The following is an 18,420-nucleotide window of genomic DNA, read 5'->3' on the forward strand; positions in this document are numbered from 1 at the left end:
TCACCTGAATATTATTCTTAAGCTTAAAACATTTTTGGGGCAGTTAGATATGCTGAGTTTTTGAAGTTTAACGGCATGTAACTTACAACCATGACAAATATCTACAAAATTTGGTAGATCGGCAAGTGTTATCTCTGTCAAGTCCGGAAGAACAATTTCCCTTTCATTCATAATGCTGTCTCCTTGACTATGCCTAAAAACCTCTTGAAGTTGAGTAGCATGTGATAAGCGAAGAGTGCTTAATTGTGGAAGCATTGTAACCATGAAAAACGGGAAAAGACTTTTCAACTTGTGGCAGTTGAAGACTGTTATTTGTTTTAGCTTTGGAAAATACAATTCAGCATTAGGAAGCTCCACGAGTTCTTCATTTGCGGCAACAATTTGTTCCAATTCTTGACAATCAGAAAGGGAAAGGTACATCAACTCTGGTAGGTTTCTATGTTTTTCCATTGAGAACAAACATTTCAATTCTTCACAATCAGCCAATGTTAAACTCTGAAGACATTGGAGACTCCAAATCTGAAAGGGAATATCCAAAGGTAAATAACCAAATAATATTGAAATCGGTAGAAGGAAAATAATATAAAATATAAATGCCACAAAACTATAAAACATTTCAATACAAGTACTCACTTCATTCAAATTGAACCATGGTATAGCCAATTTTGGGCAAAACTCTATAGTTAGTTTCCTCAAAGACTGAGATGGCCACTTGCTTGACAACTCTCTGGACACATCCCAATGAGATTGTCAAGATCAATCAGGTTGAGATCTTCCAAATGAGGCAGCATGACATGGTTTTGGTGTGATGAAAGGCATTCATTATCACATTCACCAAACACATGTTCTAGCTTAGGAGCCTTTTTTATAGGTGCAGCTTTGCTCCTTTTCTTGAAGCTCCTTTTATTCCTTTTCACTACGCAGATCATTGACATGTGGCAAAAATATATCAAATGACTGAGATCAAAAGATAGCAAGAATCAAAACTACAGAAAAGCAAAACTACAGGAATTGAGAACTGAGCAAAAACATGCTCCATCTTCTTCTTTCTCCTCGACGCCTCTCCACTTTCTCTCGATGCACCGGCCGCCATCGTGGCGTATCTCCGTCGCAGATTCTCGTCGTCGCCGCTGTGTCTCGCCTCATCTACAAATTGCGCGAGACAAAACCAATCTCTGAAAATCGTATTGCTCTCTCTCACCTTTGTCTCTCTTCATCTCGCGCCCCTCTTTTTCAATTGTAGGACTCAACATATGGTAGATGTAATCAATTGTTGAAGGATGCAGAATAAAAAATCTGGTCATGGAATTTAACATTAGTGAATTGAAGTGGTGTTTATGTTGTTCTTTTTCATAAAAAATAGATTTGTGGAGTAGAGTGTATTGTTTGGTATTGTACTTGTACGATTGTGTGTGTCTGCGTGACTAACTAAAATTGGGAAGCCGTTCTCAAATTAAAATTTCAAATAATCATTTCAAAGTTCGTCAAAAAGGATTCGAAGAAAATTGAATCAAGAACAAAGAAGAGGACTAAGAACAAATATTGTAGTCCTGAAAATCTTGTCTTTTTCGATCTGTTCCTTGAGAGAGAGAGAGAGAGAGAGAGAGACAGAGAGAGAGAGAGAGAGAGGAGAACAACTGAACAAGAACACAGTTGTGTTGGAGGCACTGTGACGGAGTGGTGGACATGACGGTGATGGGAGTCGGCGGTTCATCAGGGATAGTTTTTTTTTTACCAGCGTAAGTGCATAACCCTTGGTTACCAGCGTAACACTGTTGTGAGGTTTTTAATCACAAGTCACAACCATTGAATATTTAACTGCCACATGTCAATCATGCAAGGGAAAGGAATAAAAGCAACCTCTAGAAAAGGAGCAAAGCTGCACTCTTTTTTATACTCATATTTTGCAATTGTGCAAGTCCTTCGACATAACAAATTGTAAATATCGATTCTAAACGCTTACAATTAACAATGTCAATATCCACTAGTTTGCTCATCAAAAAGGGAGAGTTCATTGGAGTTGGAATTATTTCTTCACTTACCATATGCTTAAATTCCACTTTCTCATTAGAAAGTGAGGGGAGCGGAGATCGAACTCTAGACCACTTAGTCATAGAGGCTCTGATACCATGTCAAATAACCAATTATCTCAAAACCTTAAGGTGTTATGATAGAGTCATATCAATGGTTTTATATTATTTCTAACATTTACCGTTAATTTCTAGGATAATACTTCATTTAGAAAGAGAGTGAAGTATTAGGGTAACTTTAAATACAAGTAATATATAATCCACTATACACTAGATGTACTATATATTGGATAATTAGTTGACCAACATTGTCTCTTCGATTTGTAAAAAAAATAAAATAAAATTGTCTCTTCGAAACCTTAGAACTAGATGGCAAAAGTGGTTATGTTTTATGCAAAGGATGTCTTTTATTTTCATTTACTTAAAGGACAATACTTGTGAAGATAGACTTGTCTTTCATGGTAATGTTATTGCTGTTTTATATTAGTGGGACACTATCCCTAATTTCTTTAGTAAATAATTCTACCATAATTAAGGGTATGTCTTCCTAATCTAAGTTCATAAAAAATCCAAAAAGAAGATGCATGGATTTTGATGGTTTCTTTGAAAACTTGAAAGTACCCATTACTTGTTACTAGGTAAACCTGTACGGGTTCGATTAAAATATATAATTAAAATATTTTTATAAATTAAAAATAATAATTGTGATAAGTATAATCACACATTCGATTAAAATACATTGTTAAATACTTTTTACGATATGGTTATATTCAATATTATATATGTGTAAAAACAAAAAAAGTTGTTCAGAATTAAAATAATTTTTATTGAAATGATGTATCATATTTTATTTTAATTGTGTTATCGTATAAAATTTTAGTTTTCATTATATGAGTTGCAATTTTAATCACAAATCACTTTGCTTTTTTATTAGTTTTCTTATAAAAATACATATATATATTCCCTATGTTCTTTACATAGTTGGCTCTTTTAATTGCTTTTTTAGGAGGAAAAGTAAGAGCATCTATCTTGGAGCTCTTGGACACGACACACCCTCTCCCTCTTCAATACTCTCCATCAAAGTACAACCATTGTTTTACTAGGTGATTGCTGACATTGAAAGAATTAAAAAGATGTACTTTTGTGTTTATGCTTTCTCTTTTCATAGAAGCTTTTCAAATTTTAAATTGTTGTTCATGTAGTAGCACTTAATTCAAATTTGCAAGCTTCTACATTTGGAAGCAATGGTCAAGATTAAGATAAAGTGATTGGGAAGAAGAAAAACCATAACTTTTGGCCTGCTGATTCATGCACAAGATTAAATCACACATTAAAGATATCATCCACATGACAATAGCAAAACATTCAAATTATTTTATGCATCACAAACCATATTAGAACTACGATCACACGAAAATGACTATAAAAAGTAGTCACCAAAATACAACAATCAGAGTTCAGGCTTTGGTGCAGACATCTCCATCACAAACCCATCCATCTTTGGGCTTCTCTTCTTCCTTGGTACCATTTACGCTTCCTTTGTCTCCTAGTGCACAATTTGGATGGAGATCATAGTCACATTCTTCACAGAAGTATGACCAAATATGTCCCTCTTTATTGCAATCATCACAATAATAAATACTACGGCGCGATAATACAAAGCTCGTGCTCATGTGTTTCATGTGTCACCTTCTCAGGCCACCCCTTTGCAATGTCATCATTTTTTGCCTCTATTTCTTTAATTCTCTCCTCAGTGAAAGGATATGCATCTGCCCCATATAGCCCAATCAGATCTAGAGCTTCTTTGGTGAAAGTCCGGTCACTTGGTCCAATCGCAACAAGCATGGGGATTCCAAATACCTTGAATTTGCTACTCAGGATTTCTTTCCTTGAATCACCAAAGGGAAGTGCCAACCATGGCATTCCTGCAAAGAATTCATCAAAAGAGTCTTGATCTCTGTCGCTTGAGAGGAAAACGACTTCAAGTGCATCCTTGTCTTGTGCCTTAATCTTATGGTATGCATCAATGAGTTTTGGAAGAAATGTTCGGCATGGAGGACACCAGTGGGCTGAGAAGTAGAGGAGGACAGTCTTCCCCTCTAATTCTGACACTGGAATCTGAAACGAGGATAAATGCTAACTGGTTAATATCGCATTAAAATGAGGGAATCACTCAACATAATTCAGTAAATTTACTTGATAAGAAGTTTTACCTTCTCCCCGCCATTCTTAATGACAAAGTCTTGATCCCCAGACGCCAAAACTGACTCAAGAGTTTGAATTGCTTCTTTAGCCTTTGCTATTTCATCGAGTTCGGCAAACTTTTCAGGAGTGAACGGATATGCATCAATTCCATGATCTTCAATGGCCTCAGCGACATTAGGATGAAGAGTTTTCCCATCTGGCCCAATAATAACTAAAGTCGGGAGTTCTGAGAGCTCAAAGTATTGAATTAGTTTTGCACAGGTTTTGTCCTTGATAGGCAAGGATAACCAAGGCAAACTTTCTAACTCTTTCTTCAATGACTCTTCCTCATCATCTAAGGGTATAAACACAACCTCGATGTTCTCCCCTTTTTCCTTCAGCTTCTTGTAAACGTCCTTAAGCTTTTGAGAAAATAACGCGCATGATCTGTTTGAAGTCGCACAGAAATACAGACCAACTGTCTTTCCCTCAAGCTCAGAAATAGGTATCTGTGTAAAGGGAAAGGTCATAAATGAACCACATGATTTGTAGCAAACAACTAGATAATAAGTAAAGGAAACTACTATATCATACAGAGTTATGTTACTAGCTTACTTTGTTTCCATCGGATGATATCACAAAGTCACGGGAACGAGATACCAATAGAGATCTCAAGGACTGGTTCCTCTTAGCTTCCTCTTCTTGATCTTTCAACTCTTGGACCCTTTCCGATGTGAAAGGGTATCCTTCAGCTCCATAATCACGGATAATGTCAACTCCATCTTCAGTAATAACTTTCCCAGTTTCATCAAGCAATGCAAGATGAGGAATGCCATTTACATGAAACAATTCATCAAGGCTGTTGCGTGTCTCTGTATCAGAAAATGGGATAGCCAACCACGGCATCTTGGAAAAGTAATTCTTAAAGGCCTCCTCATCTTCATCAGCTGAGACAAAAACAACCTCAAAGTCACCGTTTGGAGAGAGTTCATTGTACACCTCTGCCAATATTGGAGTGAATCTTTGACACGGACCACACCATGAAGCTGAAAAATAGAAACCGATTTTCTTCCCCTTCAAACTATCAATTCCAACCTGTGAATTCCAAAATATAAGAAATAGCACCACAATGTTCCCTTGGAATGAGTATAAATAAAATTACCACTTGAAACAATCATCTCTCATAGGCCACATACAATGCCAAATAAAAGAACACTAAATTAAAGTTAGTAAACTTAATTCAATTGAATAAAATGCTATATTCAACTACAAGAAAGTTTAATCAACTTATTCAATGTAATAATAATAACTTCAATCGAACAAAATGAATCACCACTACTTATATTAAGAACGAAACAACCGATGATTTCTCAATTCACCATATATAATCCTTACAGAGTGGGTTCTGTCGTTCTCGCTAGTGGACGCTGGGATTGGTGTCCTTCGGAATAATCGGTCCTGGGTACCACAGTCTTAAAAAAAATCCTTATTTTATTTTCCAATTTTTCTTTTTGCATTTCAACAACAAATACATAATAAAAAATAACTTAATCCAAAACAATGTTGTCTTAATTCAGCATCTGACTGAAGATTAGCACTTAATTACATATACGCTGCAATGAATACCAATTGATCATTCAGAAACAGCATAAGCAGAGAATCAGTTTCACTTTAGTCCCAAAATTTTAGTATCTCCACAATTTCAGAAGCAAAATTATAATTGAATAATCTTGTTAAAAATTGGTTAATCAAATACTTAAAAACCTTAAAATAAAATAAAATAAAATAAAAAAGAAAAAAGCTAAGAAGAAAAGGAATTACCTGATCAGCGTTGTTTTTGCGAAGAAAATGTGTACCGGGAGAAGAGAGAATGGAGAGAACATCGTGAGTAGTGACATCAACAGAATCTGCCATCGCTAGCTGTGTTGTGTAGTGAATAATAATTAGTGAGTGACTGAATAATACAAAGACTTGCAAAACAAGGACTGCTTATTTATACCATGGTTCTGTATTGTTCTTCTTCTTCTTCTTCTTCTTCTTCTTCCATATACCATGGTTCTTCAGTTTCATCCTTATCAACAGCAAAATCAAAATTATTTTCTTTTCTTTTTCCTTTGTCCCGTGCAAAGTTGGGTTCAAATGGCTCTTCCACATACTCTGCTTCTTCAGTTTCATTCTTATCAAAAACAAAATCAAAACTTTGGTCAGCAGAAGAACTATCCTTCACATCAGGTACAGTCAAATAATCTATTTGAGTTATTTATTGAATGTGCTGTTAGTTTATAATTCATATGCTGCAGTTTTACTTGTGTTACAAGCAATAGCTTGTTTTTAGGTGTTTTGTTATGTGTAACTAACTAGATAAAAGTTAGTTAGAGTGTTAGTTAGTGGTTATTAGTTAGCTAATAATTAGGGAGTTTGTTAGAAGTTACAAGTGTGTAACTTAGGGTGCAAGTATTATAGCTATATAAAGCACTTACATCTATTGTAATTGATTCATTGTGTTGTATGAATAAAGAAAACAAACTTTCCCTAAAGTGTATTCTCTATATTCTTCTCCTTCTTCAAAACCACTCCTCCATTGTTGATCAATTTCTGAGTTCATAGTTTCACAATTTTCTGTTTCCAGTTTAGGCTCATTGGCTCGTGCCGCAGCTACCAGTTTTGTGTGTGTGTGATTCATCGAGTGAAATTGTGTTCCAACATTTGCAAATTATAAAAATACTTTAATTATGTTGCTGTTATTAACTCCCACACCTAATTCTATTTTGATTATTGAGGAATGAACAGTATATTAATAACCAATTGTCTCAGTTTCAGGATATATACTTAGCAATAGCATATACAATTTCATGGTTTGATCATTTTCTTAGCTAACACAATTTAAGACCTTAGTTTTGATTAGTTTTCTATCTCACTATCCAAACAATAAACTAAATAATTTCGGCAATAAAAAATGAAGAAAAATAGTCAATATAAAGAAAAAATTTGTTAGTACTCCTAGTTAGCAAGGAAGAAAAGTCACCTGAATTATTCTTAAGCTTGAAGCAGTTTCGGGACAGTTAGATATGCTGAGTTTTTGAAGTTTAACGGCATGTAACTTACAACCATGGCAAATATCTAAAAAATTTGGTAGATCGGCCAGTGTTATCTCTGTCAAGTCCGGAAGAACAATTTCCCTTTCATTCATAATGCTGTCTCCTTGACTATGCCTAAAAACCTCTTGAAGTTGAGTAGCATGTGATAAGCGAAGAGTGCTTAATTGTGGAAGCATTGTAACCATGAAAAACGGGAAAAGGCTTTTCAACTTGTGGCAGTTGAAGACTGTTATTTGTTTTAGCTTTGGAAAATACAATTCAGCATTAGGAAGCTCCACGAGTTCTTCATTTGCGGCAACAATTTGTTCCAATTCTTGACAATCAGAAACAGAAAGGTACATCAACTCTGGTAGGTTTCTATGTTTTTCCATAGAGAACAAACATTTCAATTCTTCACAATCAGCCAATGTTAAACTCTGAAGACATTGGAGACTCCAAATCTGAAAGGGAATATCCAAAGGTAAATAACCAAATAATATTGAAATCGGTAGAAGGAAAATAATATAAAATATAAATGCCACAAAACTATAAAACATTTCAATACGAGTACTCACTTCATTCAAATTAAACCATGGTATAGCCAATTTTGGGCAAAACTCTATGGTTAGTTTCCTCAAAGACTGAGATGGCCACTTTGCTTGACAACTCTCTGGACACATCCCAGTGAGATTGTCAAGATCAATCAGGTTGAGATCTTCCAAATGAGGCAGCATGACATGGTTTTGGTGTGATGAAAGGCATTCATGATCACAGTCACCAAACACATATTCTAGCTTAGGAGCCTTTTTTATACTCATATTTTGCAATTGTGCAAGTCCTTCGACATAACAAATTGTAAATATCGATTCTAAACGCTTACAATTAACAATGTCAATATCCCTTAGTTTGCTCATCAAAAAGGGAGAGTTCATTGGAGTTGGAATTATTTCTTCACCTATATTAAAACCACCATGATCGCTTCCACTTGAAGAAATTATATGCTTCAGTTGATTGCAGCCTACTATTGTTAGTTGTTCTAGTTGCTGCATACTTTGAGCAACTGATTCTGAAAAGAGTACTTCATCGGTCTTGCAATATGATAAGCTGAGGATCTTAAGATTTCGCAATTTACATTCTGATTGAAATATGATCTGTAATTGCGGGCAACCATCTATGACAAGTAGTTCTAGTCTTTCAAAGTAATGTAATACTTGCGGAGGTGAACCATGACACAGTTCTCTCAAGTTAAACATAGACTTAAGGCGTAACTCGACCAACCTTGGAATCAAATCATCTTCCTTGAAATCACAGGTTGCATTGAAGATGCATTCTATCTCTTCACAAGAAGTGAGATGAAGAGTAGACAAATTATTCATGCCTCCTAAGCCTCCAGCCATATCTGGGATGATATTTTTACTTCCTCCATGGAGACCAAATAAAGAAATAGTTTCAGCTATTTGCAGAATATTTTTGTTGGATTTACTCAACTTTGAGATATTGAAATCACTTAATTGTACAGATTTAGTGCTTTCTGGAATGATTGGATCACCAAGTACAAACCTTTGTAGATTCGGAAGAATACCAATATCCAGAATGATCTCATGAACATACTCGTCTGGGTAGCATTTTGAAGCATATAACTCCTCTAGCTGTGAACATTTTCCTATTGCTCCATTGTAGTTTGTTTCAAAAATATCACATTCTGACAAATCTAGCAACTTTAGGCTTATGCAATTTCCTATTTCGATAGGAAGCTCGTTGAACTCACAACGTCTCAAGTCAAGAACCTCTAGTCTTGTTAAGCTTGTTATGAAAGAAATGTCACCAAATGTCAATCCATTTAGGCGCAGAGTTCGAACATTTGTCAACAATTGGATTGATGGCGGAAATGATATTGGTACTATTTTGTAATTGATGGTTATAGAAAATACCTCAAGCCCTTGTATTCCTTCAAATGTTAAATGTGATAAATCCAAGGAATTCAGTGATCTATCATGAGCATTAATATTTATCAATAGAATTTTAAGATTTGGAGCATATAATTGACAAAAAGAGGGATTTTCATTGTACCACCATGAAGATACTGCAAAACAATCTCTTATCATGTTATCGTCTGCCACAGTGCTAAGTGGTTTGTCAACGTTTACCAAGATTTTGCAATCATCTGATCTATTTGCAATCCATAAGGCTGCATCACGAACCACGTTATCCATCTTCACGGAACCACGTGTGAGCAAACAAGAATCTAGAAGTTCTTTTATGACTGTGCTGATTGAGCTCCTCATTGACTGTAACGATGATATTTCTCTCACACCCAGTCCAAGTGCATACCTCACCAAATCTTCTGTTGGGATGTGATATTCTTCTGGAAAAAGAGCGCACAATAGAAAGATTTGTTTTGCTTTGTGCGTTGGCAAATAATCATAGCTTAATTTAACGCATAAAGTAGCATTATCTTCATCATCAGATGTCTTTGAATCCCTTAACTTCTGAAACGCCTGCTTCCACTCAATTTCCTTCCTTTCTTTGAATAATGACCCCACAATTTTGATTGCTATGGGAAGTCCCATACATTCTTTGCATATTTTTCGTGGCACATCATCCAATATCTTGGAGTATTTGTCATCAATTCTTGCAAACTTTTGGAATAAATTCCAAGACTCATCTTCAGACAAGAGCTCCAAATGAATCTTATTTTGACAGTTCATTGATGTACAAACACGCTGATGACGAGTTGTTATGAGGATCTTCCAAGTTTTCTTGATAACATCATCTAAGTGAATCCCAATATCCTTCAATTTGAACTCTCTCCATACACTGTCTACTATGATAAGAATTCGCTTCTTTTGTTTTAAACTAATCCATAAACGTTGTGCTCTTCCCCTTTCACTTTCTTGAACCAGTTTCAATTTTAACATATCTGCAATTTGTCCTTGAATGTCTCTAATATTTGGAGTTCGCTCCACGGTGATTGATATAACCTTATCAAACATTTCCAAATCCTCAGCCTTCTTGCCAACTTCAGTTACAAGAGTTGTTTTTCCACATCCACCCTCTCCATACAATCCTATCATATGGTCATATGGATGGAGTCATCCTCAAGTGTCTCAAAGAGTTCATCATAAGCCTTTTTTGTTGATCTGAAATAAACGAAGTCTTCAGATAATTCATACTGAATACCTGGTAGTGAATCAAGATGAGAAAATTGTTCAATATCTTTGTTTTTGCCTATGACTCTTCCCATTGCCTTTATCTTCTCTACAATTTGGTTGCGGAAAAGATATTGTCCCCACAATAGCAACCATCCTTGAAAGTGATTAAAGCTTGTCTTCATTTTGTCTCTTACTTGTGGAAAGAGAGGTCTTGCCAAATATATAGCCGCTGCCGCAGTTGCAACGGTCACAACAATCACAATTATATTTGCAAGAAAACTGGTAGGGTCATACGTTCTGGAAAACGCAATCATATCTGCCATCACGTAAAGGCAACCTGATAATAGAATCATTTGTTATTATTAATTAAAACAAAAATACTTTATACTTTTAAAAAGGGTTTGTCGAACATGTGCAATATTGCATATGTTGTTAAACGAGTACCACATGAGTTACGAGATGTTCTGAATGTGTGTTTATATAGTAGAGACAATCCTCACTTTATAAGCTTGTTTTGTAAGGATGAGTTAATCTCAATATTCAATTCTTTTTTTATGGGAAATTAATCAAAATATCTTATCATTAAGCATTTTTGAAATTTTCAAACACAATAGTATGTGTTATTAAAAGAAATTTTTCCCAGCCAAATTTTACAATAATATATATATATATATATATTTATTGTCACCATCAAAGAAATTTCAAGCTCTATTATGGCCCCCCCTAATGTTTTTGTCTAGCTCCGCAGCCAGGCTGAGTCTGGTTGACGGATGCGGTTGAGTGAATCCCAAAAAAGCTCTCTGGTTGGAAGTGTTGGAACTTGTTAATGAGGTCGTCTTGTGTTACTTAAATTTGTTTTGTCATCGTTATCGGTCTACTTTCTTTTCTTCTTTAAGACTCCGACATATATTATTTCTTTTATTGAATCTCTATTTAAGGGTTTGTTTGGTTCAACGGAGGGGAGGGGAGGGGAGGGATTTTAATAAAGGGGAGGGGAGAGGAGGGGAAGGGAGGAGAGGTAGTTTAATTATTTATATGTTTGGTTCAAAAGACAAAAGGAGAGGGGAGGGGAGGGATTTTAATTGCGTGTATGTTTGGTTCAGAAGGGGAGGGGAGGAATTTTAAAACTAAATTACTTTTTTATCCTTATTATTTTACAAAAGTCTTATAGTTTTAAAATTATTCACTTTATAAATAATCTTATAATTTTAAAGTTATTCACTTCAAAAATAATTAAATACGAAAACTCAATTGACACGAAACCTCTGCAAATCAAATTATCAGTTGGTAACAATTTTTTATTTTGATGATTCATCTAACTTAATAAAATATTTATTTATAAAATTAAACTCTAATAATTTTTATATATATATTTATAATTTATAATTCAAAGAAATAGAAAAAATATAAAACAAAAACAAACAAGAAAAAACATAAACATATCATCACAAAAAGAGGCAAAAGAATTGCAACTCAACCATTCTAATAATTACTACTGTATATATCGTAACAAGTACTACTGTACGTATACGTAAAAAAATTTGCAGGTATTGATAAAAAAAAATTGCATGAAAGGACGAATACTAGTTACGTTAATAGCAAAAAGAATGAAGTTGCACTGTATCATAAAAGAACAATACACTAAATAGGAGTATATGATATAGAGAAATAAATAAGGCTGATTTTGGAATTATAAAATAAGATCGAGGATAATTTTGTAAATGTAATAAAAATTTAAGTAACATATTTTACCTCCCCTCCCCTCCCCTCCAAATCCCCCCAATTTGGGGGAATGCAAAAAATGAGTTTATGAGGTATTTTGCTCCCCTCCTCTTCCCTCCCCTCCCCTCCAAAAAATTGAACCAAACACATAAAATATAAAATATTCCCTCACCTCCCCTCCCCTCCCCTCCAAAACCCCCGAACCAAACAGACCCTAAGTCTTTTGTTTGAGTAGGAGTGAGGAAGAGAGGAAAATTCATTGGATTAAGCAGATATTGATGTTAGCTATGTGTAAACTTATATCTCTGGTTATATGTTTTACTAAGCTCACCATGAGTTAAAACTCTTATTGTTGAAATGATGTGAAATTCAATGAGAGTTTAATATTAAGGGGTGGTTGGGCTGCTTTATCCGGTTGTTTCGGGGCCAGGTGAGAGGTCTCTGTCGGGGTGCTTTATTGTTGCCGTTAAGTAGAGGATGAACAGATACCTCTTACTTATTGACTTATAGACAAGCATTAAAGTCATAGTGAGAGAAAAAAAATGTATTAACTTAAGTAACGGATTAAGTCAAATTTGATCTTTAAATACTTTTTAATTATTTTGTTTACAACTTTGAAGATATGACAATGTTTCCTTTTTTCTACCATTCTTGAGCAAATCAAATTCATCTCTTGGCTTTGGTTTAGTGGTAGAGCGGGGCGCAAAACAGGTTACTCGTTTTTCAATTGGTGTAGTAACCTTTTATGTTAATTACAAAGTCTTTGATTTAAAGCTTTATAACTTCATTTTGTATTGTAAGGATTGAATACTCCTTGTACTCCTTATTAATATAATTTTGCTTATAAAAAAAGGAGAATGTTAACTTGTGCCCTTAAGGCACATGTTAAGGAAGCAAAAATAGAAATTATTAAATGCTAATTTGTGCATTTTGACTTTTGAAGCATTAAATTTCTTATATCATTAAATGATGAATTTCTATTTTGGTATATCTTAACATGTGCCCTAAGGGCACATATTAACAAGACCCATAAAAAAAAACAATGTTTCCTTTTTGCTCATGGATTGAAATTTAATTTTGTTTGTTTAATGAAAAAGGTGCCTTAAACAATTCATGTGGTTACTTGCACATGTTTTAAGCGCAACACTTATCCCACCAATAAGACTCCCCCCTCGTTACCCAACAAGCATGATTAATAATAACTTTATTTCTATTTTTCATAAATCAACATTAAAAAAATTAATTACATTAAAATGATGTGTGTCAAAAAAAAATTATATTAAAATGATATCTTATTTTTTTAATTTATATTCTTAGTAAAATTGCAAGTATGAATACTTTCTATTTCTTTTTTTTTTTTTTTTGACATTAATACTTTCTATTTCTAATGTGAAGGTGAGAGGGATAATCATCAACCTAGATCTAAATCAATGGTTAAGATTAAGAGTTGCTTTAAATGCCACTTTCTTGTCTATTTGTTCTCCTGAAACTATTCAACTTTCTTAATCATAACTCTAATCATTTTTAGATCTAAGATGATAATTATCTCTCTCTTACTTTTCTTTATACAAAGGCGAGATCAAATTAATTTATATCAGTGTTACATTTGAGTAATTAATGTTATACCACTAAATAATATTTCAATGAATACAATTTTTAAATTTTTTTTTCTTGAATTGAAAGTTTATATTATATATGTTAAATTTTACAAAAATTTAATATCGTTTGATATGTTATTACGACCGATCAAGATTAACAGTTTATCCGTTTTTATTGAATATCGATCAACTTGTAAGATAATAATATACATGGAATTCTATTTTTTTTTTCCAACAATAATCATATTGATAATAATCTTAACAATCGAAAATAGTATATGTACCATAAATTTCCATAAATTTTAAGAGAAGTATTTTTATATTTCTTTAACATATGTTATAAGAGTATATATTGAAGACTTTGAGTAGTATCTAAAAAGACATAATAACACCACACGATATATGATTAATGCATATTTAGAATGGAAAAAGCCTCGTACCTTATCTTAGATCGAGTAGATGCACCACCAGCCGAGCTCAGTTGAAAATAATAGATGCAGAAGAGAAGGATACTTGAGCTTTTGACTCTAACCTTTGACACAATCACACAACAGACGGTTCTGTTTACTTCATTTATTATATTCTCCTCACCTACTCTCTATTCATTATTCTACTACAAATAGTTTTTTATGACAGAGTTATTTTAATACAAGTAGTTTTTTAATAATAATTTTAAGTATTAAATATATAAATTAAAATATTCATTATTTAAAAAAATATAAATAATAATTATTATTATTATACAAAATTAAATAATATAAATAAAGAATAAAGAATGTGGGGTATATGAAAGTGAGTTGGAAGAGAGAGTATTTGGTTTAAACTAAACCATCGTAGGAGTAAAAGTTGAATAATAGTTTAATTATTATGTGGAAGAAAAAAAAATGATGTGAAATATTGAGAAGTGAAAAAGGTGGGGGTTTAAACTTTAAACCATTGTTGATAGTCTTAGTTTTTTATGACAGAATTATTTTAACAAAAATGTTATTCAAACATGGAAAATGCTAAACAGTATCCCGGACACTGGTTATAAAAATGCAAAAATAGTAATTTGGTATTAGAGTTTGTGCAGTCAATTCCTCAAAAGTTTAAAAAATATTCTTTTCTTTTCAAAACTTTCTTTGATTTCTTTAACAAAACCCTTCAAACATTTAATACTTACGTACACATGGGACTCACTAAAATGCATATTAGAAATCTGGCACATCCGAGGTGCCTAGACCCTATGACCGGTCAAGATTTAGAGGTGCAGATCAAGAGGCTAGCTTCAATCAAGCAATTATTGAGATCGTGATTTTGAGTCAATAATATACATATAACTTTAAGGTTAATGATATGGTGGACCACCTTCATAAGTGGTCCACTGTGGACAAGTGATCTATCGAATTTGAATTGGGTTAATTAGTTTTTTGGTCACTTAAAGAAAAAAAGGCCCGAATTTGTCCTTTAAAGACACATATGTTTCTCAATTGGTCCTTTCCGTCAATTTTTTACAAAAAAACGTTAGTTTTAGTAGACTGAATTGTGGATGTCATTAAGTGTAAGTGGTCCACCAAAAACCTTATTAATTTTTAAAATTTTAACCATTGGAATTTTTTGTTATATTTGGAGTTAAAATTTAACGGAAAAGACCAATATGGCAAAAATATATGTCTTTAAGGGACCATTGGAAAACCTCAAATGTCTTTAAGGGACCAATAGACTAATTAAGCCATATGAATTTTACGAAATTCACTGTTTGATTGAAAGTTTATATCGTATAGATCATCCATAAAAAAATTTAAATTTTTTTGAAAATCATTTGATATATTATTGAGACCCATCAAGATTCACGTTATTTAATAAACCGTTAATTTTGATGTGTCTCGATAACATATCAAATGATTTTCAGTTTTTCTAAATTTTTCTATGAATGATCTATATGATATAAACTTTCAATCCAACAGTAAATTTTATAAAATTCGTATTCGTTATAATGTTATTCATGACTGATCCACCATGGACCACTTGATGAAGTGGTCCATATTAGAATTTACCTTAGTTTTAATTAAAATTGAGTTGAATGTAAAATAATTCATAATGTATAATGGATACTTTTGTACTTGCATCAATCACACAACACAGTTCCTTTTACATCTTTTATGATTTGGTCAACGGTTTTGTTTGCTCTTCCCCAAACCTAAGTAGTTGGTTATAGTTTATACTACATTTTAAATTGATTATTTTACTGTCGTGCATCATATAGGCTTCACTCCATGACACTGCTTTCATATGTTTTTTTTTAACCATCAGTATTCGGTCCATTAGACCACCTAATGTGATTCAGGTGTCAGTTATAGCAGTGATTGTTAGTTCTAGCATCAAGTGGTTCCGATTATCTCCAGATGTAATTTTTTGTTTATTTATGCAAGTCATGTTTCTTGTTTTACTATGAATTTTCATTTCAGAAAAATGTTTTTGACGACTTTTTACATAAGATTCCTAATTTTGATTCTATATAAGTTGTCATTATCATATTAACCTTCACACCCTATAACCATATCAATCAAAACAACAACATAAGCATTAAGCACCATACACCAAAACTAAAAAAAAAACAAAAAAAACAAGGGATTTATTTCTAAAAAGCAAAATTATAAAACCTGCTTACATCAAAAACCAATGGAACTTGCGTCGCTATCCAAAAACTCGCTCTCAATGAAGTCAGCCAATTGAGGATCATTGTTACGATCAGCAACCTGTTATTTGTGAAGAATATATGTTAATCTGATTAGCCTTTCAATATCAGTAACACAGATGTTTATTGCATGGCAAAAGAAATATTCAATCCAGAAAAAGCGAGAAACAGGGATTACTTTACACTTTGAAGATTCAGAAGTTTCTCATTCACCAACTTCTCCAAAGACAGTGCTAATACCATAGCTAAATCAAACAAAAAAGGGAAATATAGAAAAATTAGAGTCAACATCGATAATTAAAGGTTTTAAACTATGAACATGTAAATATCATTTAAGCAGCGCCGAAACTACACACTACACATCAAAGGCGTGTTTGGTGTCCAACATGTGATGGTTACGACACCAACATATGTGAATGTGATAGCATTTAATCACTTTCATGCATTTAAATATTATTGAAATCCACGTATTTGTGTCAGTGTCGTGTTTGTGTTTATATCGAAATCAATATGAAGAATCAAAACAGAGGACTCTTCATACAATTACAAAGCATCTCCCTATTCCACGTGATCAAATTCTGAGGGAGGACTCAAAATAGGGTACAACACCACTCTTCTACCACGAATATTCTAAACAAATCAAAGTCATAAATTAATATAAGTCATTACTATATCCATCATAAGAGAAAAACTTAACACAAAACATCCTAAAAAATTTAACTAAAGAATCATGATTGGTTTCATGATACCATGTTAAGAATAACAGTTAATTTCTATATGATATAATTCATATGCACAAAGATACTTCACTTTAATCCTATCTAACTTAAAAGTCACATAAAAAGCTGCATCAAAATTATTCTCATATCAATAACTCTGAAGTAAATTCTAAAATGTTTATAAAGTAACACCAACCTGATATTTGATAGCATGCTCTCTTTCTTCATCACTATATTCCTTAAAGAACCTATTAACCACAAAAAACATCACACAAGAATGATTCAAAACCCCATATTGACAAATAATTGGAAGAAAAAAAACTACAAAATGAATCTTATGAAGTGTATTACTTGGCAAGTCCCTTGAGAGGTACGTTGTCTCTGTCAAAGTATGCAAACAAAGAGTGGTACACATACGAAACATTGTATTCCACACTGCAATTACATCATCACAAAAACACAAAATAAATCATGATTCTCATAATAAAATAAAATAAATAATGATTCTCATAGTTATTCATGTGCAGGCTTCTGGATGCGCATAATCATCCTCACTATCATCGTCTTCAATGCACTCTTCTGAAACTGTGCACCCATCCTTACTCATAATACTATGCGTATAAGAAGGGTAAACGGGACATACACTTCCGCAGTCCATATTTCCACAATACACTGCACCTGAAAGCAATAACAAAACTTTCAGCATTTGTAGATGGGAAATTGAACTTTTTATTGAAAAGTTCACAATATACAATATACAAATGTGAACAAGTAACTATGCAACTGAAACATTTTAGAACTTACATTCAAGCCTAAGTAAGTAATCTTTCAAACTAGCAAATATGACCTAAGTAAGTAATCTTTCAAACTTACATTCAAGCCTACAACACATGACTTTTCATGTACAGTGACTTTTTACAAGTAACTATGCAACTGAAACATTTTAGAACATATATAGTGAACTAATGCGGCAGTTAGATCTTTCTGAGGTTCAATCGACAAAGACATTCATATATCTGCATCTTCCCATTGGCAGCAGTGCACCCACACATGTTCATCAGAAAACATCAAATTGACAAAATATGAGCTAACAACCGTTAAGAACTTTTATCAAACAGTTTACGTGCACACAATAAAACTCAAAAGAAGATTAATGTTTCTATATGTATATTTAGGATTTTATGTTATTTTTCTATGACTCTCTACTTTTGAAATCTTATTTAGTGATTGGGTCTTTTTTTAACCTTTGTTTTTGTTTGTT

General features: G+C 33.1%; 1 protein-coding gene and 2 pseudogenes across 1 annotated transcript; all 3 read right to left on the minus strand.

The window, feature by feature from the left end:
• Nucleotides 1-1,093, minus strand: LOC123915235. The gene is made up of 3 exons (XM_045966376.1): nucleotides 1,020-1,093; nucleotides 634-727; nucleotides 1-519 (listed from the first exon to the last, which is right to left on the minus strand). The coding sequence occupies exons 1-3, from the start codon at nucleotides 1,091-1,093 to the stop codon at nucleotides 1-3; spliced, it is 687 nt and encodes a 228-aa protein (XP_045822332.1).
• Nucleotides 1,094-3,298: 2,205 nt separating this feature from the next.
• LOC123916498 lies at nucleotides 3,299-14,380 on the minus strand (annotated as a pseudogene).
• A 2,034-nt stretch (nucleotides 14,381-16,414) lies between these two features.
• Nucleotides 16,415-18,051, minus strand: LOC123915236 (annotated as a pseudogene).
• Between the last annotated feature and the right edge of the window lie 369 nt (nucleotides 18,052-18,420).

This window comes from Trifolium pratense, linkage group LG3 (genome assembly GCF_020283565.1).
Source record: "Trifolium pratense cultivar HEN17-A07 linkage group LG3, ARS_RC_1.1, whole genome shotgun sequence".
NCBI classification, from domain to species: domain Eukaryota; kingdom Viridiplantae; phylum Streptophyta; class Magnoliopsida; order Fabales; family Fabaceae; genus Trifolium; species Trifolium pratense.